A 27,304-nucleotide genomic window follows, 5' to 3' on the forward strand; every position below is an offset into this window, starting at 1 on the left:
GTATGCGTGAATTGTTAAGAATTAATATATTTTGCAGATTTTTCTAGGACTTGACTGGCTGCGAGGTTAACTTGGGGAATACGGGGTAATACAAGGCTGTTACTGCCTACTGCTCCTGCTTCCGCTCGCTACTGTTGCCTTGTTTGAACTAAACCTTTGTATGTTTCTTCTGAATGCGATTAAGTTCGAGTCCCAAAAATAAGCATAACCAAAGGATACATGTGCTAGTTTGAATCTTCTAGAATTGCATTGTAATGGCTGGATGGTTGTAGTTGCCAACCCCTAATTCGATGGGCGCTTACTCTGATCCATCCATCTCATGTATTGATCCTTCCTGTGTTTGCAGCCAGGCAACAAGGCGGAAAAGTAGGAGGGCGAAGGTGTTAGAATATTGAGGGAGGTTGCCTCAACAATGGATGGAACTACTGCCTAATTCCTGATGTTAAAAGGACGCCATGTACTTGTACTAATAAATTGTATGTTATGGTACTTACCATGAGGTAGGCGCCTCTAGTGAAAAATATTAGAAAAAATTCTCTTCCATTATTTTTTGGTGGGCCTTGGCGGGCTGATTAGGCCGGGCAACCAAGGTAGGTACGGCGCACAAAATGAGTAAGTGGGCGGTGATGTCAGTACAAGTTTGCAATGATGAGCATGGCGGGGTAGGGTAGGGAAGGTACGAATGTGCTTGCAGTAGCCTCAGGTATGTCAAGAATGGTACGTACCTTACAAGGTTGTTACTATGGAGACTTTTCGAATAGTTACCATCATCCCAAATTTTTTTTTCTTAGAGAGAACTTTGGAAACAGTACCTAAGTTGCTACAACAATTCAAGAAATTTCCTTAGTTTTCGAGTAAGGAAAGCACAACAGTGGCGTAATACGTTATCTTTGGTACTAAAACCTACTTTTTATCTCTAGCTTGTTCTATTAAATTCAGGAAGCTAAGAAATTGTTCTATCACAACAGTTAGGCGGAAAGTACCAGAAGCGGGTACCGATTTCTAGCAATTCGAGAAGATTCCTTGGCCCCACCATAGCTTCCACATCTGGTTGTATAAACTTCAGAGTGAGTCCCGAACAACATTTCCCTTCCCATCTTTTCTCTAATCATCAACAACATTCTGAGACCAACTACGAATAAACACACACATAAATAATTTAAGATACCCGCCCCATTTGGGTACAAGAATTCGTTGTGTTTTTCACATCCTTCATACATTACACAATACATTTTTTCTTCATTACCCCACCTCTACTACTATTGTCTGACACATAGAAGTCAATTAATTCACAACCGCTTTTCACAATGGTTGCCGCAGTCGGAATTGACTTGGGCACGACCTACTCGTGTGTCGGTGTCTTCCGAGACGACCGAATCGAAATTATTGCCAATGACCAAGGTAACCGAACCACACCGTCGTTCGTGGCTTTCACGGACACGGAACGTCTGATCGGTGATGCCGCCAAGAACCAGGTCGCCATGAACCCCCACAACACCGTTTTCGACGCCAAGCGTTTGATCGGTCGCAAGTTCACCGACCCCGAGGTCCAGGCTGACATGAAGCACTTCCCCTTCAAGATCATCGAGAAGAATGGAAAGCCTATTGTCGAGGTTGAGTACAAGGGCGAGAACAAGCAATTCACCCCCGAGGAAGTCTCTTCCATGGTCCTCACCAAGATGCGAGAGACTGCCGAGTCGTACCTAGGCGGTACTGTCACTAACGCTGTCATTACCGTCCCTGCGTACTTCAACGACTCTCAGCGACAAGCTACCAAGGATGCTGGCCTCATCGCTGGCCTTAACGTCCTCCGAATCATCAACGAGCCCACGGCTGCTGCCATCGCTTACGGTCTTGACAAGAAGGCTGAGGGTGAGCGCAACGTTCTCATCTTCGATCTCGGTGGTGGTACCTTCGATGTCTCTCTCCTAACCATTGAGGAGGGTATCTTCGAGGTCAAGTCTACTGCTGGTGACACTCACTTGGGTGGTGAGGACTTCGACAACCGACTAGTTAACCACTTCGTCAACGAGTTCAAGCGTAAGCACAAGAAGGATCTGTCCACCAACGCTCGTGCTCTACGTCGTCTCCGAACCGCCTGTGAGCGTGCCAAACGTACTCTCTCATCTTCCGCCCAGACCTCCATCGAGATTGACTCGCTCTTCGAGGGTATCGACTTCTACACATCTATCACCCGTGCTCGATTCGAGGAGCTTTGCCAGGACCTCTTCCGATCCACTATCCAGCCTGTCGACCGTGTCCTTGCTGACGCCAAGATCGACAAGTCCCAGGTCCACGAGATCGTCCTCGTCGGAGGTTCTACTCGTATCCCCCGTGTTCAGAAGCTCATCACCGACTACTTCAACGGAAAGGAGCCCAACAAATCTATCAACCCCGATGAGGCTGTTGCCTACGGTGCTGCCGTCCAGGCTGCTATCCTTTCTGGAGACACTAGCTCCAAGTCGACCAACGAGATTCTTCTTCTCGACGTCGCCCCACTATCTCTCGGTATCGAGACTGCTGGTGGTATGATGACCAAGCTTATCCCCCGCAACACCACTATCCCCACCAAGAAGTCCGAGGTCTTCTCCACCTTCTCCGACAACCAGCCTGGTGTGCTTATCCAAGTCTACGAGGGTGAGCGTCAACGCACCAAGGACAACAACCTTATGGGCAAGTTCGAGCTCACCGGTATCCCCCCTGCACCCCGTGGTGTCCCTCAAATCGAGGTCACCTTCGATCTTGATGCCAACGGTATCATGAACGTCTCCGCTGTTGAGAAGGGCACTGGAAAGTCCAACAAGATTGTCATCACCAACGACAAGGGACGTCTATCCAAGGAGGAGATTGAGCGTATGCTCTCTGAAGCTGAGAAGTACAAGGAGGAAGATGAGGCTGAGGGTCGCCGTATTGGTGCCAAGAACGGTCTTGAGTCTTACGCCTACTCTCTCCGAAACACCCTCTCCGACTCCAAGGTCGATGAGAAGCTTGACGCTGGTGACAAGGAGAAGTTGAAGACCGAGATTGACAAGGTTGTCTCTTGGCTCGACGAGAACCAACAAGCCACCCGCGAGGAGTACGAAGAGAAGCAGAAGGAGTTGGAGGGTATTGCCAACCCCATCATGATGAAGTTCTACGGATCCGGTGGTGCTGGTGGTATGCCCGGTGGCATGCCTGGCGCTCCCGGCGCTGGTGGCTTCCCCGGTGCTGGCGCCCCTGGTGCCGGTGGTGATGACGGCCCCACCGTTGAGGAGGTCGACTAAAGGGTTTATTCTTCATGATATCTGTTTTTCCTCTAATTTATTCTCCCGGCGTTTTTCCCGCGGTGTATTGAATCGTCGCGCGGCGGTCACGGATTTTCCAGGGTTTGCACTACTAGATTTTTACTGGTAATGAACGATACAGGGCAAAAGTTGCGCGGCTCATGACTTGCATGGAATGTATTCTAGGGGATTAATCCTACTACGAAGCAATGAAGTTAATTATGAAATAATCTGATCTTGTCTTTTGCGATGTGACTTGTGACTTGTGACTCTTAACTGTGTAGATTATAACATGCATTTGATCATTTAATGTGTTTCTTGGTGATGGAGTATTTAAGTTTGAATAGGGTGTATACGTTGATCTTGTGGTACACACATAGTTACAAACTATCACGACGCCGTGGCACTCATAGATAGACAATTCATGTATTGTCATAGTCCTTAATTTGACTCAATTCATACACATTAATAGTAATGATACAACCTTATCCTATCGTATCCCATGATGCCTCTTCTAATCTTTCTTCTGCGCCTCCCTAGCCCTCCGCCACCTCTCTAACTCCATCTTCCTCCACTCCTCATCACTCATATCCGGTAAATCCAACCTCTCCGTAAACGTCGTCCCAGGGTCTACCCTTTCCGTCCGCGCCTCCCACACATCCTCACTACTAGGACGTCCCGGAGCAAAGTATTTCTCATACTCCTTCTTTCTATAATGATCCTTTATAGCGTCCTCCTTCTGCGGAGAAGATAAGGTACGCGTGCGCATGCAGAACCAGAAATCATCCCAGTGTTCGGAACACGAACGGACTTCACCGGCTCGGTATACGGACGTCCATTGTCCGCCTATAGAGTTGCAGTGGAAGGCGGCGTCGAAGGCCGAGCGGCAGGACATTGTTGTCGGGAGGAGGGATTCGGAGATTGGGTCTAGACGCTCGCGGGTTATGGCTTCGCGGGACGGGTTGGAGATGTATTTTGTGGTTGGAGCGGGTGGCGGAGGGGCGGTTTTGGAGGCGGGGCCCCAGAGGGATCGGGACCAGGAGCGTGAGGAGGTGGTGGAGGGATTGTATGTTGGTATTGATGTTGTGGTCTTTTTCTCGGGCTCGGAGGATTGAGGTGGTTCGGCGGGTTTGGTGTCGCTGTTGCTGCTTCCGAATTCTGCTTGGATCTGGGCCATGAATTTGGCTATTTCGGGGTCGCCATAGTCGGATTCGGGTTTGGGGGTGGGTTTGTTGGTTTCTTCAGGAGTGTTGGAGTTAGGATTCGGTCCCTTTGGGGGAGGGGAGGGAGTTGACCATAACCAACCCATTGTGCTGTTTGTGAAGTTCAATTCAAGATAATAGTAGGAGTATTCGTAGGTGTCTGTATTCGAACAATTGGAAAGGGGAGTTCTCGATGGCTAGCGGAGTTATATCGCGGGATATAAACAACTCGGACAGGGACGGTAATGGGTTATGCGGGGGATTGACGCGGGGTGTAGCAATTGTAGCACTCGCTCTCGTGATCGACTCGCCCTGAAGGTTACAGAATTCCCTGTCGACCAATAGTAAAGTTGCTGATTACGGCGCACGTTGGTGGTACGATAGAGAGCTGGAGGAAATGGTCCGATAGTACATGCGGGTTAAACTTAATTGGCAGGATTTCCGTGTAACTAAGTATTTTGATATTATTTCTTTTCGTCTGCAACTGGCCGCTTCCAATTTTTTAATTCTTCAAAATTGAAGCTCTTTCCGTCAGAAGAGAACATCGTGGCTTGAGTACGCTACCGACCCGCTGTGGCATAGCGCTCTATAGCACTTGTGGCTTAACTTTTAGGTACTTATTAGGTACCAAATTCAGTTCTTGGCAATTCGCTGGCGATGACCTCATCGGCTCCAGAAGGAAACTTGATGCATGTGTTGAACTAAAAAGCACTAAAAATCAACATTTATATTCAAAATACAAGTATTTGCGATAAATTTTCCGTAGCTTCTCACGAAAAATCAAGCATGGGGATGAGCTTCAAATTTCCTAGACGATGATCCCACGATACGCAAGCTTCGGCCCCAGGAGCTTGCCTGGGTTGAGAGCTCCAAGCTCGTTCCCACGACCCCTCCCTGCTTCACGATATCAGCCACGATGGAGGCTAACACAGAGAGCTTGGGAAAGCACCACGACGGGAGACGGGAAGACTGGTCATATAGACGCAGCTCCTAATGAATCTATTCTATGGATAGACAGTATGGCTGCTTAACCTACGGCAACTCTAGCTTGAGAGAAAGCTAACCATGGTATAGATTTATTCCCTCTCAAGCTTTCTGGTTTACTGCGAGCACCATGGAGCAGTCCCGATCGAGACCTTTCCGAGTTAATGAAGCGATTTGAGAACTCGACATTAGGTGCTCTAGACCCAATTAACATGGTCAAGCGTGCTATTCCTCAATCTGCTCCAGTCAAAGTTACAGAAATCCTCCCTCGTCTTAAAGATGGAGGAGCTTTTGTGAAATTCACCTATCCCGCTAACGTTCCCGCTAAAGAAATAGAAAGCAGTGTCTTGAAGTCTTTGGAAGAGAAGCCTGTGAAGCCATTCTTTAGTCCTTGGAGAGGAGTTCAGGCTGGGCTAGTTCAAGGCATTCCTTGGCTAGAAGACTTACACAGATTTCCCAAGGATAGATTACGAGTAGAATTCGTCCCTAAAAATCCTGGCGAGGAAGCTGTCGAGTTATCCCAAGAGACCCTATACAGCTTATTTCGTCGATATGGCAAAATTGCCGAGATCACCTCACAGCCCTGGGACTCTAAGGTCCTCCCAAAGTTCGCCTATGTCGACTTTGCGTATGTGAGAGACGCTATCTTAGTACGGAATTGCTTGCACGGTTTCGTTGTACCAGAAGAGCTTGGTGGCGGCAAGTTAGGAACTAGACTTCGAATGTCTTATGAACAACGAGCGAAACCACATCGAATTTGGGAGTGGATGACAAACCATCCTAGAATTGTCATACCTATTCTGGTTGCGTTGCTAACCGGTCTTACCGTTATCATATTCGATCCTATCCGATCCTTCTTCGTCAAAGCACATGTCACGCGTAAATTCCGCCTTAGTAATAGCAGACTTTACAGATGGCTGCGGAAACAAACCTCCGACATTTTGTCATTCCGGCGTGAGAAGGGTGATCAGGCGGGGTTAGATGCGGTTTGGACTCATCGAAAGGACCTTATTGATCAGATTCAGAAATGGCTGATGGAAACTGCCGAGACTTTCATTGTCATCCAAGGACCCCGCGGCTCCGGTAAGAAGGAGCTGGTAATGGAACAAGCTCTAAAAGGAAGAAGCAATGTGCTGGTCATCGACTGCAAGCCCATAGTAGAAGCTAGGGGTGAATCGGCAACAATCAAGAAGATGGCGTCTGCTGTCGGCTACCGCCCTATCTTCTCGTACGCGAACAGCCTCAGCAGTATGGCCGATTTAGCCGTCCAGAGTACTACTGGCGTAAAAGCAGGCTTCTCTGAGACTTTGGAATCACAACTTCAGAAGATCCTTCAGACAACAGCTGGTGCTCTCACGGAGATCGGTGTCTCGAACCGTAACAAGACAGACTCGGATGCATCTCTTCCTGTTGACGCTTATTTAGAGGCGCACCCTGAGAGAAGGCCTGTCGTGGTTATTGACAACTTCCTACACAAGGGTGACGCCAACACTATCGTCTACGACAAGGTTGCTGAATGGGCTGCCGCTTTAGTACAAAACAACGTTGCCCACGTCATTTTCCTAACTGACGATTCATCGTACTCAAAATCCCTATCCAAGTCGCTACCAGACCGAATCTTCCGTCAAGCCGCCCTTGGCGATCTCTCACCTGACGTAGCCAAACGCTTTATTCTAAGTCACATCAGCACTCACGACGAACAACCGCAGCCCGAACCCACAGACGACGACAGCACCGACAGCACTGAGAAACAACCACAACCCCCGGCTCTCCCCGACCTTTCCGAACTCGACGAATGTATCGGCACCCTCGGCGGTCGTCTAACAGACCTAGAATTCCTAGCCCGCCGCCTCAAAGCCGGCCAGAACCCAAAACAAGCCGTCGAAGAAATAACAGCACAATCCGCCTCCGAAATCCTAAAAATGTTCCTCCTCCCCGGCCGCTCGACCGGCGACGGCGAACACCGCTGGTCCGCGGAACAAGCATGGTACCTCATCAAGTCCCTCTCCGCCACCGAAGCTTTACGCTACAACGAAGTCCTCCTCCACGGCGCATTCTCTTCATCCATCACAGCCCCCGATGGCGAAGCCGCACTTGAAGGTCTCGCGAATGCGGAACTCGTGACGGTAAAATCGGGACTCGGGGGTCGACCGGCGCAGATCGCGGCTGGAAGGCCGGTGTACCAGGCTGCGTTTAGATTGCTGGCGCAGGATAAAGTACTTTCCGCTAAGATGGATATCGCGGTTTTGACTGAGTTGGCGAAGGCTGAGGGGAAGAATATAGATAAAGCAGAGGCTGAACTCGCGTTATTGGGTGGTTTGCCGAAACAACCTTCGCAGATGGCGGGTAGGACGGCGTATTTATTGGGTAAGATTGAGAGTGCGCAGAAGAAGGTTGAGGGGTATGAGAAGGAGATCGGTGTGCTGAAGGGGGTTTTAGGTAGTGAGTATTAGGAAGGATTGGTATTATGAGGGATGAGTTGGACTTGTATATATGAAGTGGAGGGTATTTGGAGGCACATAGGGGCATGACTTCGATACCCAACTCATTAGCTAGATATCTAGATGTATAAAATGTCTTCGATCACATATCACATTGAAATTGACCGAGGCCTTGTAAACTCAACTATCACAGGAAAACGGACCTGGAAATAGAACGAATTGTTAGAACAGATGAAAATGACTTTTAATTTGGTATCACAAGCACGAACGGCCAATTATCTCTAAACCATCATCCACCAGCCCGCCCACCCATCAAGCGAGACGCGGGAAATTCCCCTTCCAGCATAACGAATAGGTACACGTAAAATGAAACCGGACCCCATGAAACTCCGCGAAGACACCACGAAGAGGGGGTGGAAGCACGGGAATCGAAGTAGCGGTATGTATAGGTGGGTGAAGACGAATATGGATATGAATGATGCAATGCCGCCCCTTATCCGAGACACATAACAAGTCCAGCCAGTCCTACAGCGAAGAATATTTCAAGCCGTGCACCGTGCCAGGTCCGATTGGATTTCAAAAGCAAATAAACTGAAACAAAAAAAGAAAAATGCTGTCCAGCTCTATTTAATAATTCCCCTCTTGCATTTCGTAACGACGTAGAGCGAGAGAAAGGAAATATGTGTTGTACTAAGACGATAGGTAGCCATAAGCCTATTCCTGCGGTCCTTCATCGTCAACCGGCGCTGCCATCTCGCAGCCCTGCGCGAAGAAAATGCGTGCGGGATTGTCGGTATTATTTGTTATACTATAGTGATTTCCTGTAGAAAATGAATGTTAGTACTCTTAGAACTACAGCCCACCGACAAATAATACAAGAAACATAATCGCCTAAGGAAATCAATCAAACATACCTCTCGGAACAAACCACATACCCCCCTTGCCGATCCTAAACTCCGTTTGTGCTACCACAACATCCACACTTCCCGTATGCACGAAAAAGACCATCTGCATCTTCCTCGAGTTTTTAGTGCGCTTCTCGGAGCCAGGCGGCATATCGACGATCCCCGATCCGAAGAACGGCATCGTCAACGTTTTCGCAAATTTGAACGTCGCATCTTTAATATCCTTAAGTTGGATCGCAGCTTCGGAGATCGCTAATTCCTCTTCTACAATCTCGAGCTCATCCCCTTCCTGTGGCTGTTCTCCTCGCCAGTAGAGACATTCGCCCGCAATTCGGCCAGGGTCGGATTCCCATGGGTCCCGCTCTATCGTTTCTCTCTCTCTCTCGTAAACGACTGATGGATATGAACCTCTACTAGATTTTTTCGCAGGACGCCCGCGACGGCGTTTCGGTAGTCTGTAATCGTCCGCGACGCGCATGACACCCTTCACGGCCGGCATCATGAACCGCCGGTCTTTGTCATCGAAAATCTCCTGTCTCGCTTCATCGTATATAACGTGTTCGCCCTTCCAGAACTCCAAGGGTTTGTAAGAATGCCGGCCTGATCGTGTGACTCGCATGATATCGTCGTCTTCTTCTCTTCGTAAAGCAACCAATCCACGACCTTTAGGAAGAGGAGGACCACGTTGAACAATAGGTTCGTCGACGCCGACTCCAGAGGATTTTCTCTTGCGACCGGGCTTCGTCTTTTCCTTTGTTTCCATTATTGGTTTCGACGATGCCTTAGTCCCCTTTTTCTCGGTTCGTTGACGCTTTGTTTCCTTTTCATTCGCCACATTGTCTTCTTCCTCTTGTTCTTCTTGTCCCTCATTCGCGCTACTTCCAGAATTCCTTCCAGATCTCCTACGTTTGGAAGGTTTCGGAGGTTCGGGCTCTTCCGCCGGTTGAGCAGCCTTCCCAGGTCGTCCTCGTTGCTTCTTTTTGGAAGGGTCGCCTCCGGCTTTAGCTTGTGCAGGCGAAGGCTCTACTATCGAAGGTTCTTCCTCTTCCTGTGCGACGGGTGACTTTGGCTTGCGACCTCTGCGCTTCTTAGGCTGCTGAGAAGATTTTGCCTGTTGGATTTGCTCTTCCTCTTCTTCCTCCGGCTCCGGCTCGGGCGCTACGGGGGACTCGTCTCGGCCGGGTACATCATCGAAGTCGTCGTTACCGGCATCGATGATCTGCATTGATTCCTCTTCGCCTTCGGCTGCTTCTTCCGGGTCTTCTTCATCTTCCTCTTCTGGCTCTTCCTGGCGTCGGTTTCGCATGCCTCGCATAATAGCCTCCTCGTCATCAGATTCGCTCGAACGGGCACGACCGTTAGTGAGCTTCCCATTTCGACCTTTGGTACCATTAACTTTCGAAACCCCGTTGGCCTGAGGCTTCCCTCTACTTTGGGAGCCTTGGGAGAAATCAAGTCTACGGTTCACCGTCTTTGGGGCTTCGCGTTCGCGTGCGGTGACAATAGATCCACGGGCAGGTGAAGACGTGGGACCGAGGTACGGATTTTGGCGTGCTGGAGATTGAAGATGTGTTTTTATGGGAGATCGTGCGCGCGGTAATGAAGGTCGATGAGTTTGGCGCTGCTGTTTCATAGCAGTAGCTGGTCCTATTTGAGACTCTATTTAGGGGGATCGGTGAGTAAAAACAAGCGTAAATTCATGATTATACTTTGTAGGGCATGGCATACCATCATCGATCTCCATATCTTGCTCCCCATCCGAATCTTCATGATGTCGTCCATTGACACCATTCGTCCCATTGGCAGTGGGATTATTTACATCTTTTTCGGGGGAAGAGAATAGACCACTGTGGTCCTCGAAACCGTGTTCGTCACGCTGGCGCTCTGGTAAGGTGAGACCGGTTTTTCTAGTATTCGTCAGTTTTAGTCTACCTTGCGCGATCACATTTATGAATACCTTCCGTGTACACCTAGATCATAAACTTGTTCATTTTGCGACTGCGACTGGGTCATGCGCCTTTGCGACGATTGTTTAGGCGGCATATTGGCCTATTCGGTATCGGTGTCGGTAGTAGCAGCGCGATCTCTGGGAATGCAATCGACCAATTTCTTAAATATCCATGCGAAATTGAGTAGAAATCATTGACGACGACGAAGGTCGCATTTAGAAAATTGAAAAACGCGTGGAAGTTGTAAAAAGAATAGGATTTAACTTGGGCGGGGAAAAGAAATGGTGATGTTTACTTTCTCGAATCAGGTGTGTACTTTCCCTGGTCTAGGTGTTGTTACCAATTGATTTTCTGCACGTTCGAACGAAATATTATGGGGCATATCTGCTATACCGCCATTTTAATTGGCTGAAACGCGCTTGACTTAGCAGCACGCGTCTAACTATACAAACTTACCTAGGCCATCACTTCCATTATTTCATTGGTGCATTCAATTTCTCTATTCTTCACTCAAAGACTTGTACATGTGCATGTAGTCACGACAGTACCCTTTATTTCTAGAAATAACAGGCACAATAACGAAAGAACATCACCTTCGAACCCAATCCCCTACCTACCAACATGGAAGATTCACAAATGGACGAAGGCAACATCGCCCTCGAGACACCCGCAGACGACGTATTCGTCCCGCCATCAATCCACCGAGACGCCACCCTCGCCGGCGAAACCTACACCCACTTCTCCCCCGTTCCAACCTCTCTCCTCCCCAAACCCTCATCCGATTCCACAACCGACCCATCCCCCCAACCCGCCGGCGAGCCCTGCGTCCTAGGCGTAGACGAAGCCGGCCGCGGGCCCGTCCTGGGCCCCATGGTCTACGGGGTATTCTACCTACCCTTAACCCTTTCCGACCCCCTCCTAAAACAAACCCACCACTTCGACGACTCCAAAGTCCTAACCCCCGCCGTCCGCTCCTCCCTAATGCAATCCCTCTGCACGTCCTCAACCGACCTATCACTCTCCTGCGGATGGGCAGTATCCTGTCTCTCCGCGCGGGATATCGGAGCGAATATGCTCCGACCCTCTACATCCGCCGCTTACAATTTGAATGCGCAAGCTTTCGATGCTACTGTAACTCTGATTAAGGGTGTTTTCGCGAGGGGTGTGAATGTAAAAGAGATTTACGTCGATACCGTTGGTCCGCCTGTTACTTACCAGGCGAAACTTGCGCGTGTGTTTCCTACGACGCAGATCACTGTTGCCAAAAAGGCTGATAGCTTGTACCCGTGTGTCAGTGCGGCGAGTGTATGCGCCAAGGTCACGCGAGACGCTGCGCTTGAAGTCTTGTATGAAGCTAGGGCGGCCGCAGGGTTGAAGAACCCAAGTAAAGACGAGGATGTGGAGATGCAGGATGGGGAAGAGGAAGAGGCAAGTTGGGGCTCTGGATACCCGTCCGATGCCCGATGCGTAGCTTGGTTACGGCGGAACATGCACCCGGTTTTCGGCTGGGGCCCAGAGTGTCGGTTTAGTTGGGGTACAGCAAAAGACATGTTAGAAGCGAAGGGCGGGGTCAAGGTCGAGTGGCCGGTCGATGACGATGATGAGAATAGCCGACTTACCGATTACTTCGCGGACAGTAATAAAGACAAAGACGCTGACGAATTAGGGACATGGTTTGGAGCACCGGCAGGCTTAGAGGCGTTTTAATGGAACGATCTGATATAAAATCTATTTGCATGAGCATGGGCTACGGCGTTTTAAGTAGGATGGTACAAATGATACATAAATATTCTATTTTGGATTAAGGAGTTTGTCCACCACAAGAAATGTATATCTTCACACTATATCCTGGCCCTCGATGCCATTTTTTAATGAATACCATGAAATCCCTATTAATCATCGTTATCGTCATCAAGTCTCGAGGGCGCGGGCGAAACCCTCCTTCCCTGGCTGTCTAGCGTGTTTAGGCTGATCGAGTCGCTATCGCGGCCGGGCATGCCTATCGCCGTTCTCGCGGTTTCGTTGTTCTCGAGAAATTCTCGAAGGTGTTGCTTGCCGATGTCCACACCCTGGTTCCAGGCTGCGGTGCTCATCTGCAGTACTGAGCTTAATAGGTTAAGTCTATGAAGAATATAGAACCCAGAAACAATAATGATGAGCAGTAGGAATAGGATCGGGTTGCGTATAACTAATAAGGGTTAGTAAATCGATAATTGTTTTGCACGATGAAGGTCAGTCTTACCTGTCAGAGCTTCGTTCCACCCCAACGCTAGCAACAATGCGTAGAAACCCAAGGGCACTTGTTTGATACCGCCGATAGCACTTCGCTTAGCTTCCACGTAGACACCGTCGGCTGTTTTCTTAAACCTAACCACCAAATCTTGACGCTTGCTCTCGCTCAAGACGGTCATCTCTTCCTCGAGACTCTTTCCATCTTCATCATCGACGCCTCCGATTGGTGTAAGGTCATCTTCATCCTCCGGCTCCGCCCCAGGAGGTTGCGGACCGATGAATTCTGGCAAATCTGGCGGGGCAACGGTGGTGGAAAGCCTAAACCTCGACAAAAGCGGGATGAGTGTCAGCGTCGATTCCCGAGCACGAGTGTAGATTCCCTCGATATCATCAGCCGGCCGCCATATGCGTGGCACACCCGCCTCATCGTATCGGAATTTGTCTTCGAAGTTTTCTCGAAGCTTGAGAAGAATATTGCCCTCCATTACTTCCTCCTCAATTTTCTCTCGAAGAGCAATCCAGCTCTTCCGTCGGAGACGCCACAGTCCAACCTCGACTTCTTCTTCACTCGCTTCGAAACTCTTAGCTCTGTCGGTAAAGCGACCCTCGGCCTCCTTAACAACAGAAATAAAGACGCTCCAGATGCGATCCCAGAGATCCTTTTCGGTAGGAGGCTTTTCACCATCTTCAGGAGCACCAGATCCTCCTCTTCCCGATCCGAGTTTGTTGAATTCAAGCCCAACTAATTCACCAAGGCGAGCTTTGACTCTCCGCTCAACGCGAGTTGCCAATCTTCGGATCTCGTCTTTCCGCAACCGGGCACTGTGTTCATCGAGTTCCTTCTCGAAGAGAGTATATTGGGATTTAAAATTCGACCACGCAACACCAGGGATCAACAGGCTCTGGGCCTCTTTTCTGAAATTCTCCAAGGTTTTGGTCTTCTCCTTGTCTACGATTTCAGCGAACTCGTAGGCACCTCCAGACTTCTGACCTGCTTTAACAGCGCCAGACACAGCGTCGCTAAAAGAGGTTACACCAGCCTTGTGAGCGGCGGAGAGTTGGCCCTGGTACAATGTCTTTAGACGCTGGTCGATTTTCCCTTCCAATTCGACTCGTTTGACGGAGTAAACCTTTTTGTGATATCGGCTAGCTTGTGTTTCGAAAGATTTGATGCATTTTTCTCGGGTAGCATTACCAGTTTTACCAAGGTCTGGCAAAACAATCGGCTTCCCACTGCGAACGGAATCTGCTTGTCTTTCCTCCAACGGGGCGATGGCATCATCGAAGGTGACCAGGACTTCTCGGGATATCTCGTCGCATCGGAACTGGGCCAGGAGTTCTTGCTGTGTAGGCAAATCGAGATCCTTGTTGCTGACAATCTGATCCCAAATACCTTCAGCATAGTGAGAGAATCCATCGGCCGGAATTCGTCGGTGGTATTCGGGTAGGAAAACGCCACCGTCAAGCTCTTGTTCACCATGCTCTAACTGAGTCTTGGAGTTCCTGCTTCCAGCAACGAACCTGCCACCCAGTCTTTTAACTTCAACCTCGAATTTGTCCGGCTGTAAGATCTTGTGAGGCAAAGCAGCAAAAGCGAAGTCGAAGTAGTCTTCTATGCGCGATCCTTCTAGACCGGCAGGTTTCGAGATCGAGGACCAGATTTTAGTAAGATCTTGTATGAGGGTATTTCGAAGGTTGGAGAGCGGTGTGTGGCCGATATGATCACGGATGACGAAAAATAGAAGAGATCGAGGAGTGGATCTAAGCGCAGGTACGTTAGCTTTAGTCTAGACTATCCGTTGAATCTGTCGTGGAACTTACTGCTTATCCTTCAAGAACAGTTGCAAATTGACTTCGAAGACAGTTTTTAGTAGTCCCATGTTTGCCCCCTGGTATAAACCAACCTGATGCTCCCATATATTAACGATTAGCACTTCGCTGGTAGCTAGCGCAAATAATGCACTCTTTCTTTCGAAATCTTGGTCCTCGCCTCTCTCTCGGCCGTCGGTACCTTCTACATCCATGACCAAGATATTGTCGGCCATGGAACCCCTTTTGTTCTTGGACATCCATATTCCTTTTGTAGTTTGACGTCGTTCCGTCTCCGACATTACGTTGAACTCGGTACCAAAGAGATAGTTAAGGAGCGTCGATTTACCAGTAGACTGGGAACCAAAAACGGATATTAAATGATAGTTGAAGCCAGCATCGGCAACATCGGTTGCTTGTAAATAGGAGCTGATGTTCCCACTATGATCGCGTGGGGTTAGCAGGCGGTCGCGCAGTTGGACAACTCGGCGAAAATGTAGTGGAAGAGGGCAATTACTTACTTGAACTCCTTGTCCTCATCGATAACTTGGATGCCATGTTCATAGTGAGCTTTTGTTGGCGCATCGCCAACTGCAGAGAAATGACCGTTCATGGCGACGCTATTAGAAAGGAAAAAAGAAGCAATCAGTATTTGGATATCTACAAATTATTAAAGAGAAGGGAAAAAACGGTGTCAAGTTATAGGTTTAGACAAGGGGTTGCCATCTCCCAGAGCTTCAAGTACATTCGAAAGTTACAAAGAGACTCGAGAGCAAGTAGCAAGGAATAGTAAGGGACAATAAAGGACTAGTTTTAATAAATTGTGTAGGAATAGTAGGAATAGGTAAGCTTGTAAGGAAAATAACATTTCGATGCGGCAGGGATATCCCTGTTCTGGGGGAACTGTACTAACCTAGGTGGGTTGGCCACTCTCATTCGATAGCCTAGTCTGACAGCTGTAACGAACATTGACAGTGCCATTCTGCCAGTGTCACATGCACCAATGGAGGGTAGGGTGACACCGAAACAAGGTGTAATGATGTCAGCTGTTTTAGTAACACGTGCGTATGCAACTATTAAAACTTTTAGGTGTTCTCTTTTCTCTTTCCTTCAAAGGGGGTGGGTATATTCGGTTGGCTCAGATCAATAATAGGTCTTTCTCTTCTCTCCTCTCTTTTGCCAGCTCAATCCAAAGAAAAAATTCGAGACGAGAATAAATAAAATGCACTCCCGAAGAAAACCAAAAGTTTCCATCTCAAGGCACTCTATAATATAAACACACGGCAATTCTTCTCCCAATAAATTACTTCACACCGAGATCATTCATGTTGTGCTGTCTTCCCAAAATACGATATCGAAATCAGCAATCTACCTAGCAGTATAGTAAACGCAAGCATTTTGCCTCAACGACAGGTGCAGCACAAACCCTCTACGATATGGCCACGTAGATATTTCCATTCGTCGCACCCAGTGACCTAAGAGTCATGAAACGCCAACGATTAAGTCATTAGGTATCTAATAAATTAAGATGACGCATCTCAGCTAGATTGGGTGCCCTCTAACTATTATTGGATTCTGGTTACTCCTTTCTGGCGAATCTTGCTAGAGCTGGTCCAAGTTCGACTTCCTTGTCTTTGGCCTTCTGCTCCCGCTGCTGTAATTGTTCCTTCCAGAGTTCCTCAACCTTCAGTCTCTTCTCGTCAATGATGTTCTTAGACCGCTGCTTTCTCAAGTACCTGCGCAACGCACTGTTCTTTCCGCGGGCCCTATTTCTGATTTCCGTTTCGATATCCACAGGTTTAGCGTCTAGATCTTTCTCGGCTTGACGCTGCTTCTCGGAACGTAAATCCAAGTTTCCGATGAAGTTAGGATCCAATGCAATCATCTCAGGTTGCAACTTGTTCAACAACGACTTGACTTCAGTCTCTTGTCGTTGTTTGGCGGTCTCAAATGGATTAACTTCGAGCGCATCGAAGTTGGGTTCTCCCGCACCAGGTATAATGATCGACGAAAACCCCTCGTCGTGACCTAACCCTAGCACATCCTCAAATGGACACCAACGAACCCGTTCAATGCGTTTGCCTTCGCCACCCCAAGTCATGTATGGACTTTGAACTTTCTCTTGTTCGGCGGCGTGTTTAGAGTAAAGACCCTTCCATATTGTAGTTTTTGTTCCCCATCCAACGGCAGTAAGACCCCGATCCGATATCGCGAGAGATGAAGCAGGTTGTCGTGTAAAGTAACTGTTGACCTCTCTAAACATCCTTATATCCCATATATTCATCTTACAATCCTGTCCTGCTGATACCATGTATCGGCCTTCTCTATCAACGGCGAGCGATCGCACCGGGCCTTTGTGAGCTAACAGCTTCACTAATGGCTCAGGGGAGTTCGGTGACCATAACGTGACAGTCCCGTTTTGGTGGCCAGCATGTAAAACGGCGTTGTAAGGGTTTTGGGTAAGAGAGACAGGAGCACCGAGCTTTGTAGGTATTTCCGTGACGAGTTGACCGGTAGATACATCTTGATACTTCAAATATCCAGACATTCCCTGGCAGCATTGTTAGTGATCATCCAATCATAAAGGAGTAGATCCGACTCACCAAAGTCGCTAACAAGAAATGGTACGGCAGGAATTCCATATGTGTGACCTCTTGATGTTTCCGTAGACAATGTACTTCAACACCTTGGCGGTCGTATATGTAAACGTGCTTTTTCTGCGACACGGCGAAGAACTGATTATTGTGAAGCCATATCGCGTCCCGAACGGTTTCGCCAAGTTGTAATTCGCATCCCAATTTTCCTTCGCGCCAATCCATGGTAGCGACATGACCTCTGCGCCCTGCTAATAGCAACTCTCGACCCGTCCGCGAATATTCGAAAACATAGGGCCCGAGTTGATCGAGTTTTAGCTCAAATCGCTTCTTCGCCGAATCGGTAGAGACCTCATTTTCTATTTCGTCTTGTCGTACTTTATAAGTCCTCTCCAACTCATGCTCCGGTTCTAAATATCCGCTGGTGTTCTCGAGAAGAATTTCGGCATCTTTCGCCTTCACGGTCGCATCCGTGTACTTGTTTTCGAGGGACTTCAGATTGCTTCGCAGTTTTTTGTCTTTAATCCCTTGAATATTGACCTTGCGCCCTCGGCCGTAATCTCTTTGCGCTTCCTTTAAGCGTCGTCGTCTCTCGCGCTCTTCTTTCGAGGTAAGTTCCGTTCTCGCTCGTTTTACGACACGCGAGCCATTGTCGTAATTCTTTTCAGATGGCTTTTTCGCATCTATCGTATCGACCTCCATGTTAGATTTCGGTATCCCCAAGTCGCTATCTCTCGAGGAAGCGAATTCAAATTTGTACGCGGATAATACAAAAGTACATTGTAATTGGCAGGTTGCGCGGTGAATGCCGATCCAGCCATTCTCAAACCAAAAATTTCTGGAGGACAAGGGAAAAGATAAGCCGATAAGAAGACCCGCTAAGAACTTTTTAGTGGGGCATCAGTAGTTGATTGGTCAGATAGGAGATCGATAAGCGACGATAACCACAAGGGCTAAAAAGAAATATTGGAATCTTATCTTAATTGCCCCTCTGCCCCTCCAAAATATCCAAGTCAGTACACAGTACTGACCAAGAGGAAGCGTCAACAAAGATCTAATAAGACATTTAATTCCAGGGAATACTACGGCTTAGTACCTCCCAATCTGGCGTCGTTACCATTTAGGTTCAAAGCTGGAGGCGACGGTAAAATGCCGTCTGCAGTAGCTACTCATTCACACCGGCCGACTACGAAAGTCCAGCCTAAAACTTTCAAATCCAAGAAAGCCACCAAAGGCGCTTTGCGAGATCAAGCCAAAGGTATGACATTCTTAGTACTCGGCTTCATATCAAATCATTTTCCATTTCTAATACTTATAAAATACAGGCAAAGTCCCAAACGAAAAAGGCCAGCGCAAAACCCCCCACCAACAAGTCATGTCTAAATTCGACCGTCGCAACCAGGCGAAACAGCGCCAATTAACGAAACACAAGGAACACCAGAAGGGGACTTCTGTCTTCTCCGGACGAGATGGTGCTCCGAGGATAGTCGCTGTGGTGCCGCTCTGCTCAGACATTGACGTCCCTTCAGCTATCCAAAACCTCAACAATAGCCTCGATATCGAATCCGAATTCTCCGAGACCAACTACCGAGTATCCGTCGATAGATTCAAGCAAAAGCTTCAATATGTGCCAGTCGCAAGAGACCTTACCGCATGCATAGATGCGACACGAGTTGCCGACTTTGTCGTATTCGTACTATCGTCGGAAACCGAGGTTGATCCCCTAGGCGAACTCATCATCCGAAGCATCGAGAATCAGGGAATGTCTACATTATTCACGGTCGTCCAGAACCTAGACAAAATTCAGCCCGCGAAAGCCCGACCGGATGTTGTCAAGTCACTCGTCTCATTTATGACACATTTCCATCCAGGACAAGAAAAGATATACAGCCTCGACTCAAGACAAGAGTGCTCAAATCTCATGCGATCCCTTTGCAGCACGACACCTAAGGGGATCAATTGGAGAGATCAACGATCATGGATGCTTGTCGACGAGATCCAGTGGCCATCAACCGAAGAGGAATCGACAGTATTGACTGGTGTCATCCGAGGAAGAGGCCTTAAGGCCGATCGTCTAGTTCATGTAGGAGACTGGGGTACATTCCAAATCGAGAAGATCACAGCCGCGCCGCTCACGACCCGGAAACGAAAGGATGATGGGATGGCTGTAGATGCGACAGAACCGGAGAACATTTTGGAGACTCCAGACGAGGATCAAGACGACCTTACCGATTTAGCCCCGGAAGAAGCGCCGGTGGAGGATTTGGAAATGGAGGGAGATGTGAAAGAACCTACAAGCAAAAAGGGCGTATTGCTAGACGATCATCACTATTTCTCAGAGGATGAGCCGGAGGCATACGTCCAGCCAAAGAAACTTCCAAAAGGAACATCAAACTATCAAGCCGCGTGGTTCTTGGATGATGTATCAGATTCAGAATCCGAGCTTGACGATCAAGAGATGGAAGATGTGCAGGGTGAAAGTGTTCCGGCTGCTCCGGAGGACGGCATGGAAGGCGTAGCTCAAAACGAACCTACTGAGGCTGCCATGTCAGAATATCCTCAGTCGGAGATGTTCGTTGAGCCAAATGAGGATGACGATGCGGCACAACTAGAAGCATATCGGGCGAGGAGACGTGACGAGGCGGAAGACGACAAAGAGTTCCCAGACGAGATCGAATTACATCCGAATGTTCAGGCTAGGGAACGTCTAGCAAAATACCGAGGTTTGAAGAGCTTACGAACAAGTCCTTGGAATACAGAGGAAGATCGACCGTATCAACCAGAAGAATGGTCAAGGTTATTACAAATTTCCGATTACCAGTCCTCGCGAAACCGTTCAATACGAGAGGCTCTAGTTGGTGGAGTGGCCCCCGGAACTAGGGTTCACGTTCATCTTCGAGGTGTTCCTAAGGAATTAGAAAAGACATATACTCCTTCGCAACCAATTACCCTCTTCTCCCTATTACGACACGAAAACAAGAAAACATCATTAAACTTTGATGTTACTCATAAAGAGGACTATGAGAAATCAATTAAGGCCAAGGAGGAGCTTATCGTTCAATGTGGCCCACGGCGATTCGTCATTAATCCCCTGTTTTCGCTCCCTGGCAGTACTGAGAACGATGTCCACAAGCACTGCAGATACCTTCACCCCGGTCAGTCTGCAATTGCAACATTCATGGGTCCCATAACTTGGGGGTCCGTGCCGACATTATTCTTCAAGCGCACAAGCTCTGAAGAAACCGGGGTGCCATTACAATTAGTGGCCACAGGAACCGCACGAGCACCTTCAACGTCAAGGGTCATTGCGAAGCGCGTTATCCTAACTGGTCACCCTTACCATATCCACAAGAAGGTCGTTACGATCCGATACATGTTCTTCAACCGAGAGGATGTAGAATGGTTTAAGGCATTGCCGTTATGGACGAAGAGAGGACGAAGTGGATATATCAAAGAGACTCTTGGTACCCACGGGTACTTCAAGGCCAACTTTGACGGAAGAATCAACCCACAGGATGCGGTTGGCGTTAGTTTATACAAGCGAGTATGGCCGCGGGATGCCATCCCCTTTACTGGCCCTCTTTTGGTAGAAGGGGCTTCGGAAGTGCAAAACGAGGCTATGGACGAGGATATTCTATAGACATTAAATGATGGGTAAAAGGCGTTAGAACTCTGGTTTGTAGTCAATCACTTGAGGGTCATCGCAAGAAGCATCACCCACGGCTATCAGGGCCATTATGAGATAAATGATGAACGGGTCTAATCCCATCACCTCGCGGTTTTTATTTCTTTCGTTTAAGTGAGAGTCCTTTTGGTATCATATTCACATAAATAACCCATACAACAAGGCGAATTAATCTTCAATTCGCCTCATACCAACGTCTCCAACCCAGCCGTCGGCTTCGGCCCTCCGTTCTTCCTAGTAACCTCCTCAGCACCGCTCGCCTTCCACGCACTGATAATCAGATTAACAATATGATCCACACCAACACCTTTCTTAACCTGCGCGAAAACCGTAGGGCCCCCCTCCCTCATCTTCCTCGCATCGCGCTCCATAACGCCTAAATCCGCGCCCACGGCCTCGGCTAGATCCGTCTTATTCACAACTAGCAAATCACTCTGCGTTATCCCGGGACCACCTTTCCGCGGTACTTTATCACCACCACTAACATCAATCACATAAATAATAAAATCAGCCAACTCGCGACTATAATTCGCAGCTAGGTTATCGCCTCCGGATTCGATGAGTAAGATATCGGAATCGAATTCTCGGTGGAGGTCTTCGAGCGCGGCTAGGTTGGCGGATACGTCCTCGCGCACGGCGGCGTGGGGGCAGCCACCGGTTTCTATGGCCCGGATGCGTGGCGGGGGGAGGGCTAGGTGTTTGGTTAGGAATTCGGCGTCTTCGCGCGTGAATATGTCGTTGGTTACGGCGGCGATGGAGTATTGTTGGCGTAGGGCTAGGCAGAGGGCTAGCATTAGGGCGGTTTTGCCGGAACCGACGGGGCTGTGATGGGAATGTTAGAATGGTGTGTATACCCTATCTGTAGAGTGTATATGGGGGTACTTACCCTCCTATCCCAATAGTGAAAGCTCGCTCGTTCCAGTTACGACCTTCGACGATGGGCATTTCACGGCCGAGAAAGCTGCCGGGTCCATCGAGGATCTCGTGCGAGTGGCCGTGCTCGGCGACGGAGAAGCCATCGTGAGAATGGTTGGTCAAGCCACCGTCGTGGGAGTGTAGGTGTGTTGCTGCCATTGCGGTTCAACGTGAGGTGATATATATGTCTAGATCCTAAAGTGATTCCGATAGGTTGGTTTTGTATGAAAGTATTGAATTATAAGCTTTGCTGGCGCTCACTTACACAAGTAATTTAAAAATCCCTTACTGTGGCTGGCTGGCTACGTAACATACCTCGGAGACGGTACCTCTTTCTTTGTGTTAATCTGCGCTATCTAAGATGATATCTTATCGGTGATGAGGGGCAGCAGATCGTCCGCATAGTGGAGAGAAGAGATCTACCCCACTCTAAAGATGAATCTCCGTCATTTGCTTTAATGTCAATAATTCATTAAAAATCCAGTATATACATATTATATATCATGTAGTATTTTGCAACTTCATATACGTTTTTCCCTTTCTCCAAAAATCATATGCGTGTGAAAATAATTGGGAGTGATGGAATTACGTAACTTGAACAGAATGATGTTCTCGCTTATCTAAGCCAAGAAATCTGTCCCCTCTTTTAAGCTTAGCCCCTCATTTGCTAGTACAAAGATCTAGCAAGCAAATTTGTAAAGACATATATACTATTGTATGAGCAAATTTTCCAACGCCTCCTCGGGCCCAACAATCCAATCTCCGTCATTACAACGGATCGCAACATCTCGATTGGTCTAGTGGTCAGGATACTCGCTTGTCACGCGAGTGGCCGGGGTTCGATTCCCCGATCGAGAGCTTCTTTTTGCACTTTTTTTATATAAGATATATACTATGTATACTTTCTTCTAATATTCTGGCGTCCTCACTCAAATATTTGTCACTTTTTCTTTCTCCCTTGAGATCTGGCCTGACTTAGGATCTATTATGATCTCAGATGGCCTGATTTCTGAGAAATATTTTTTTTCCCTGCAGCTCCTTATTCTGCATGCACGATGTTTCAGATCATGATGGGCTAGCCTAGATTAACGCCATGATCCCATTTTATTCCTATTGGACTCTGTTCGGGGCCATTTCCACGGCGGATATACAAGCAATAAGGCTTGTACGTTTTGTCGCTCTTAAACGAAACATTAATATCCAACCAAGATGAGTTAGAACTATCTTGCTACAATTCATCCCTGAGGATGGACCCCTATTTGGAGACCAAGAGATCCATCAGTGCGACTTGTCACCATTCGGTACCGTCCGAATCCTACGGAGCAGATCCCATCTATGTGCGCTCGGGCCGTCGATCAAGAACGGTGCTAAAAATCAAAACAATTGTCAACTCACCGGATTTGTCATTCTATTGTGTGGTAGCACCATTCATACATAGATGCCTTCAGCCCGCTGAAGATTGTGTTACATTCCTACGGTTATACTCGTAACCAGGCGATATCTTGTTTAGATACGATGTTGATGCTGTCTAGAACCTTCTGGCATGATTGCTGCTTTATCTACCCACTTCGTATCAATATGCCAATGTGGTTGGGATGTCGTTTTGGCGGCTCCAATATGCTGCAAGTATCCGCTCTCTATTAGAATTATCAGAGACATTTAGGTGCTAGTTGGCTTATAGATTCTCGGCGCGAGCAAAATTCTCCACGCACGTTCGTGCCTGATGGGATCTACCTATTCTGACAGGGATATCGGGATGATCGTAGTGTGGTTTGTTGGCGTCAGTTTCATGGGTCAACTTGTCAACTAGAAAAAGGAGGCTCTCTGATTTATTCTCCCTGAATCGTATTTCCAAGTTTTTCTTCCCTAGCACCAGTTAACATCCATCGCTTATCACCTTTACATCTGATGTTCATCAGATCTCAAATGATTAGTGTCCAAGGGAAACAAGTCGAGATTGTTGAGACAGTCAACCCACCCATGATGACTCAATAATTACCCGCGCTCGTCTATAGGAGTTACGTGTTGATGATCTACGATACCCAGTCCGCCCCCCATTTCCCTCAAACTACGTAGCTTAGCTATATACGCACCAACGAGCTCAATATTCATGCAATACTGATTGGTATCCGGCCTGTAGAGTTACATGGCTTCAATCTTCAGCTAACCTACAAAAGGAATCGTGCATCAACCTGCAGCATTTTGGTCTGATTCGACGTATCAATTGTTAACTGCCGGAGCGGCGAGACTCGACGGTGGGCAAATATATTGCTGAGCCAAGCGTACCGATGTACATACACTTGATGGTCTATACCGGAACCTTTCCAGTTAATATGATTTGATGAAAGGGGAGCTAGGTTAATATAATTTTCGTCGACCGAGAGGTTGTATGGCAGGTAGGTAAGTAAAATGCAACAATGAAGCAAGCATTACCACCCCCGCCGTGTCAAACGAGAATTGTTATCGAGTACTTACATGTGTCCGTGCCGGGTATGTACCTAGCTAGGTAACTATCTAGGTATATACCTACATGAAGCACAAGGGAGGCGTCTCACATCCACAGCGGGATAGGAATATGCACATGAAAAACACCGAAGCCATCGTGGAGTTATAGCTACAGAATTTGGAATGAAATGGGCGTCCTTCTCGACTTAATACTGGTCAGATCCTGCTCCTCTTCCCCTTGGGGAAAAAGACCTCCAAAGTAACGTGCATTCAAGCTACACAGCACGAACCAATATGCGATCAGAGACGACCATGTAGACCAGGATTATTATGTACGCCCAGGATCATGAGCAAGGATTCAACCGCCCTTGTACCCCTACCTCCTCTACCCTCCACCCCATTCACCCACCCATGTAGTCATGTAACCCTATCCACCATGGGGATGGATTTTCCTCCACTTTCATATTCGAATTCAAATACATACTTACAACTTACATGCCTCCTAGCATACGTGACCATGTGTCCATATGTACGGTTACCCTATAGACCGCCTCCTCTTTTTAGCTCCCACAAAAGAGTGTTACAATGCATTTACAGATCCAAAGCCGGATAAATTGTGACACTAGAAATACTTCTCGGCCCTGCAAGCCTGCAGAGAAATCAGGGCAACAAAGGGTAGTTTAGAGCAAGCCAGAGTTACATAGTCGCCGGGAACCGTTTAGTCTCTTTTCTCATTTCCCCTTTTCTCTTTGGTAGAAAAGAAACTAGGGTTAGCTTCTTCAGTAGCTGACATGACGGATGCCCGATAGTCAAGTGACGGGGACCATTGCCGTGTCGCTACCGTCCACGAAGTCTCCACGAGCCCCCCATGTACATCCCATGTACCCATGTTACGTTGAGGAAAAAAAGAAGAGGCTTCATTCTTCTTGGCCGACACGGGCGATATCCATTTTTGCAGGCCCTATTGCCCCGGATTTTCATTTAATAAGGGAAGACACGAACCTCGACCTCCCTAATATGGATGGAGGTATATATCAAGTTTAGCCCTGTCCGTCCCGTCCCACGGATTTAATGTAACCTACGTGAAGGTATTTAATAAATTTTTATTTTTTTGACTCTTTATTATTTTACCTTCGCCTTGACCTTTTATAACCTTGAGGTTAATCTACTTTCTCCTCTTTTTCGGTTATACCTAATTAGTTAGGACGAACAACGGTTATCGCTGTCATCTCATCTTGCAGCCACCACTCCTTGTGGTCGAGTTTAAGTCTCGTGGGACGAGTCACGCGGGTCGTGGGATGTGTAACGGATGAGGATCTGACTTGACTGACACATGACGAAGCACACACAACCTCTTTCCAACATTACATACGTCTTCTTACATAGGCGTATTACAAACTTCTATTTTCATTCTTCTCTAGATTACATATTCATATGAAACTACGAGCTTGAATCGACAAAGGATACTAAAGCTATAACTACACCTAGCTCTACCTTACCGAAGCTATCTATCTGTCACAGGAAGGAGGAATAATGCAACTCACAATGGGCCGTTCAACACACGACCACCAAATCTCCCTCGCCGCCCCAGCGCGGCAAGCTCCCACAAAGCCAGATCCCTACAGACAACGCCACCGTCGAAACCCGAAGTCCCAACCTTTCGACGCGGACGATCTACGCCAACGTCTGTACCTCGTGATCATGGAGCGCGAAGCCATGGAAGAAGGCAAGAAGCGGGAACGCATCGAAGAAGAAAAACGCGCGAAGAAAGCACAGGCGGGGAAGACGCACTTACCTAGCGATAGCAGTTTCGCTGCGAGGATGGCGCGGAGTGAGAGTACGGCGGAATCGAAGGGTAGTAGATTGATATCGAAACCCTCGATTTTGAGGCGAAAGGCTTCGAAAGCTGTGGAGAGTACACCGCCGTATCATCATGTCCCCCAGGAAGCGGCTGCACAGTTCGCGCGCACGGCGACGGCGCATAGTATGCGTGAGCGCGCGTCTGTGCATAGCCTCTCACACTCTCAATCGCAAGCTCAAGATACGGGTATAAACCCCGCGCAACAAAACCGCGCCCTAGAGCGCGCTCTAAGTCATCGCACGCGAGGACTAGAAGAACGGCGGAGCTCGGAGGATAGTTGGAATCGCGACCGTCGGCGACCCATTTCCAGTTCGAGTTCCAAAGCCGGCCCGCGGCGGAAGAGCAGTAACCATTTCGGAAATATAATGGAGGATGAAACTCTCCCCGTTCGCTCAAATGTAGTTATAATCGACCCGCCTATCGACGAGATATCATCCGAGGAGACGCTAGTCGTGGATCCAGCGGTAGCGGTTAACGAGCATCGCGTCGATTGGACGCAAAGCGACGAGATGTGTCAGAAGCGAAGGTCGTCGGCGGGGACGATCGGACGGATACCGTTGTTGAGGAAAGCGGATTCGTTGTGGACGCTTAAGGGCAAATTAGGAGGCGCGAAGGCGAAGAATGTGGTGCGTGAGAAGACGGGTGAGGGGTCGACGCCACCGTCTTCGCAGCCGAAGTTCTCGAGGTTGGGATTTTTGATGCGGTTTAAACGGTGAATGGTTCTGTGATGATTAAGTAGTGGTGTTTGGGATTGTAATGATGGGTAATGGCTGGATAATGGCTGGATAATGACTAACTATATTATATACCTCTATATTCTAATTAATATAGGTTGATACCATAGGTATCAAATTCTTAGATGATGATTCTTGGCTATTATTTAATCTACTAAGCCCTGGGGAACTCCGAAATCCGTTTGCTTTTCTATGTAGGGATGAAATGAGGCTGGTTACCTGCAGCCTGCATATCGTCAGCCAATCCCACGCTGATATAGCTGCATTTTCTCATTTTCCCCTCTC

At 48.1% G+C, this 27,304-nt stretch overlaps 10 protein-coding genes and 1 non-coding gene across 11 annotated transcripts; 6 read left to right on the forward strand and 5 right to left on the reverse strand.

The window, feature by feature from the left end:
• The first annotated feature begins 798 nt into the window (after positions 1-798).
• Positions 799-3,503, forward strand: F4822DRAFT_402345 (heat shock 70 kDa protein). The gene is made up of 3 exons (XM_051458014.1): positions 799-893; positions 969-1,067; positions 1,281-3,503. Exon 3 carries the CDS (start codon positions 1,308-1,310, stop codon positions 3,261-3,263), a length of 1,956 nt encoding a protein of 651 aa, XP_051314051.1. The 5' UTR covers positions 799-893; positions 969-1,067; positions 1,281-1,307; the 3' UTR covers positions 3,264-3,503.
• A 65-nt stretch (positions 3,504-3,568) lies between these two features.
• F4822DRAFT_402348 (uncharacterized protein) lies at positions 3,569-4,985 on the reverse strand. Its single transcript, XM_051458015.1, has one exon. It carries the CDS (start codon positions 4,570-4,572, stop codon positions 3,778-3,780), a length of 795 nt encoding a protein of 264 aa, XP_051314052.1. The 5' UTR covers positions 4,573-4,985; the 3' UTR covers positions 3,569-3,777.
• F4822DRAFT_402351 (RNA12 protein-domain-containing protein) lies at positions 4,986-8,121 on the forward strand. Its single transcript, XM_051458016.1, has 2 exons — positions 4,986-5,482; positions 5,540-8,121. The coding sequence occupies exons 1-2, from the start codon at positions 5,281-5,283 to the stop codon at positions 7,900-7,902; spliced, it is 2,565 nt and encodes an 854-aa protein (XP_051314053.1). The 5' UTR covers positions 4,986-5,280; the 3' UTR covers positions 7,903-8,121.
• Positions 8,122-11,206, reverse strand: F4822DRAFT_402354 (Mif2/CENP-C like-domain-containing protein). Its single transcript, XM_051458017.1, has 4 exons — positions 10,753-11,206; positions 10,524-10,702; positions 8,805-10,454; positions 8,122-8,711 (listed from the first exon to the last, which is right to left on the reverse strand). Exons 1-4 carry the CDS (start codon positions 10,836-10,838, stop codon positions 8,605-8,607), a joined length of 2,022 nt encoding a protein of 673 aa, XP_051314054.1. The 5' UTR covers positions 10,839-11,206; the 3' UTR covers positions 8,122-8,604.
• Positions 11,207-11,213: 7 nt separating this feature from the next.
• F4822DRAFT_240567 (ribonuclease H2 subunit A) lies at positions 11,214-12,544 on the forward strand. Its single transcript, XM_051454290.1, has one exon. It carries the CDS (start codon positions 11,366-11,368, stop codon positions 12,449-12,451), a length of 1,086 nt encoding a protein of 361 aa, XP_051314055.1. The 5' UTR covers positions 11,214-11,365; the 3' UTR covers positions 12,452-12,544.
• F4822DRAFT_240570 (root hair defective 3 GTP-binding protein) lies at positions 12,544-15,607 on the reverse strand. The gene is made up of 4 exons (XM_051454291.1): positions 15,307-15,607; positions 14,798-15,226; positions 12,987-14,737; positions 12,544-12,932 (listed from the first exon to the last, which is right to left on the reverse strand). Exons 1-4 carry the CDS (start codon positions 15,396-15,398, stop codon positions 12,637-12,639), a joined length of 2,568 nt encoding a protein of 855 aa, XP_051314056.1. The 5' UTR covers positions 15,399-15,607; the 3' UTR covers positions 12,544-12,636.
• Positions 15,608-16,149: 542 nt separating this feature from the next.
• Positions 16,150-18,179, reverse strand: F4822DRAFT_240723 (BING4CT-domain-containing protein). Its single transcript, XM_051454292.1, has 2 exons — positions 17,389-18,179; positions 16,150-17,336 (listed from the first exon to the last, which is right to left on the reverse strand). The coding sequence occupies exons 1-2, from the start codon at positions 18,079-18,081 to the stop codon at positions 16,365-16,367; spliced, it is 1,665 nt and encodes a 554-aa protein (XP_051314057.1). The 5' UTR covers positions 18,082-18,179; the 3' UTR covers positions 16,150-16,364.
• A 216-nt stretch (positions 18,180-18,395) lies between these two features.
• Positions 18,396-21,114, forward strand: F4822DRAFT_402360 (DUF663-domain-containing protein). The gene is made up of 2 exons (XM_051458018.1): positions 18,396-18,637; positions 18,705-21,114. Exons 1-2 carry the CDS (start codon positions 18,529-18,531, stop codon positions 21,017-21,019), a joined length of 2,424 nt encoding a protein of 807 aa, XP_051314058.1. The 5' UTR covers positions 18,396-18,528; the 3' UTR covers positions 21,020-21,114.
• F4822DRAFT_402361 (urease accessory protein UreG) lies at positions 21,115-22,523 on the reverse strand. The gene is made up of 3 exons (XM_051458019.1): positions 22,245-22,523; positions 21,951-22,174; positions 21,115-21,886 (listed from the first exon to the last, which is right to left on the reverse strand). The coding sequence occupies exons 2-3, from the start codon at positions 22,136-22,138 to the stop codon at positions 21,250-21,252; spliced, it is 825 nt and encodes a 274-aa protein (XP_051314059.1). The 5' UTR covers positions 22,139-22,174; positions 22,245-22,523; the 3' UTR covers positions 21,115-21,249.
• Positions 22,524-22,765: 242 nt separating this feature from the next.
• F4822DRAFT_t63 lies at positions 22,766-22,837 on the forward strand. Its single transcript has one exon. It is a non-coding gene; the product is annotated as a tRNA-Asp (tRNA).
• A 2,876-nt stretch (positions 22,838-25,713) lies between these two features.
• On the forward strand, positions 25,714-27,151 carry F4822DRAFT_240769 (uncharacterized protein). The gene has a single exon (XM_051454293.1). The coding sequence runs from the start codon at positions 25,958-25,960 to the stop codon at positions 26,999-27,001; it is 1,044 nt and encodes a 347-aa protein (XP_051314060.1). The 5' UTR covers positions 25,714-25,957; the 3' UTR covers positions 27,002-27,151.
• Positions 27,152-27,304: the final 153 nt, after the last annotated feature.

Source organism: Hypoxylon trugodes (genome assembly GCF_022578975.1).
Source record: "Hypoxylon trugodes strain CBS 135444 unplaced genomic scaffold F4822scaffold_5, whole genome shotgun sequence".
Taxonomy (NCBI): domain Eukaryota; kingdom Fungi; phylum Ascomycota; class Sordariomycetes; order Xylariales; family Hypoxylaceae; genus Hypoxylon; species Hypoxylon trugodes.